The sequence below is a fragment of the Blastomyces dermatitidis genome (assembly GCF_000003525.1).
Source record: "Blastomyces dermatitidis ER-3 genomic scaffold supercont1.4, whole genome shotgun sequence".
Lineage (NCBI taxonomy): Eukaryota > Fungi > Ascomycota > Eurotiomycetes > Onygenales > Ajellomycetaceae > Blastomyces > Blastomyces dermatitidis.
In genome coordinates this window covers 6,478,965-6,479,931 of record NW_025544777.1, presented here as the reverse complement: position 1 = coordinate 6,479,931, position 967 = coordinate 6,478,965, and the positions used below count along the sequence as shown (strand labels likewise).

Sequence of the window (967 nt, the reverse complement as noted above, 5' to 3'; positions counted from 1 at the left end):
GATTGAAAAAGAAGACAGTGAAGAGTCTCATGCAGTAGCAGTGAGACCAGAAGAAGTTCTGAGAATGATTTGAGACCAAGATGAAGAGAGAGAGAGAGAAGAAGAGTGTTACTGTAAATAAGCAGCAGCAGAAGAAGATTAAGAAGATATTAAAGTGAGAGACAAAGAAGTCAAAACTGATAAGTTTTTATTAAGAGATAATAATTTTTGATAATACTTCTGTTCTCTAATTGATTAGCAGAAGCTGACAGAGAAGAAGGGGATTGAGGCCTTGTTCAGGTCTTGAATGTGCTTCATAATTCAGAACATTGAGAAGGCAGCTCTGCTCTCTGAGTATGTTAATCTGCTTATCACTGAAATGGAATCTGAGACAGCAGACCAGAAAATGCAGGATTTTGAGATACAGATTGACCTGGCTGAGAGAGAGCAGCAGGAACCCTTCTCTGAGAAGGCAGTGAAGAGAGATTTTGAGATGATTATCACCTCAGATGAGAAGAAGAAGAAGAAGAAGAAGAAGAAGAAGAAGAAGAATGAGAAGTGAATTATAAAGAATGATAAGAAGAATGAGAAAGAGAAGAAGTAGATTTTTTTCTTTTTATATTAGTTAGTTATAAGTTTAAGTTTTTAATTATTAATAATTAAAATTGATTTTGAGTTTTCAAAAATTATTGTACAAGTTGTAATCAAGTCAGAAATGATATATATATATATATATATTTAACTATCATGATTCATAAATCACTATAATGTATAAGTATCAACATTTTTTCAACATTGATATTCATAATATTAATATATTTTTAATGATATCATCTGATAATGTAATTTGATAACACTCTCTTTCACAATATTAATATATTTCAAGAAATATAACAGAGATTAATCAAGATTGTTTATTTACTTTTATACATCAATGATATTCAATCTGAGTTAGTACTAAAATTATAACTAAGCTAAGAAACAAGAT

General features: G+C 29.7%; 1 protein-coding gene across 1 annotated transcript; it reads left to right on the top strand.

The window, feature by feature from the left end:
• Positions 1-304: 304 nt before the first annotated feature.
• BDCG_17001 (uncharacterized protein) lies at positions 305-541 on the top strand (the record flags this gene model as incomplete). The annotated part of the gene is made up of 1 exon (XM_045426172.1): positions 305-541. A coding segment is annotated over one exon (237 nt), but the record flags the coding sequence as incomplete, so codon positions are not given.
• Positions 542-967: the final 426 nt, after the last annotated feature.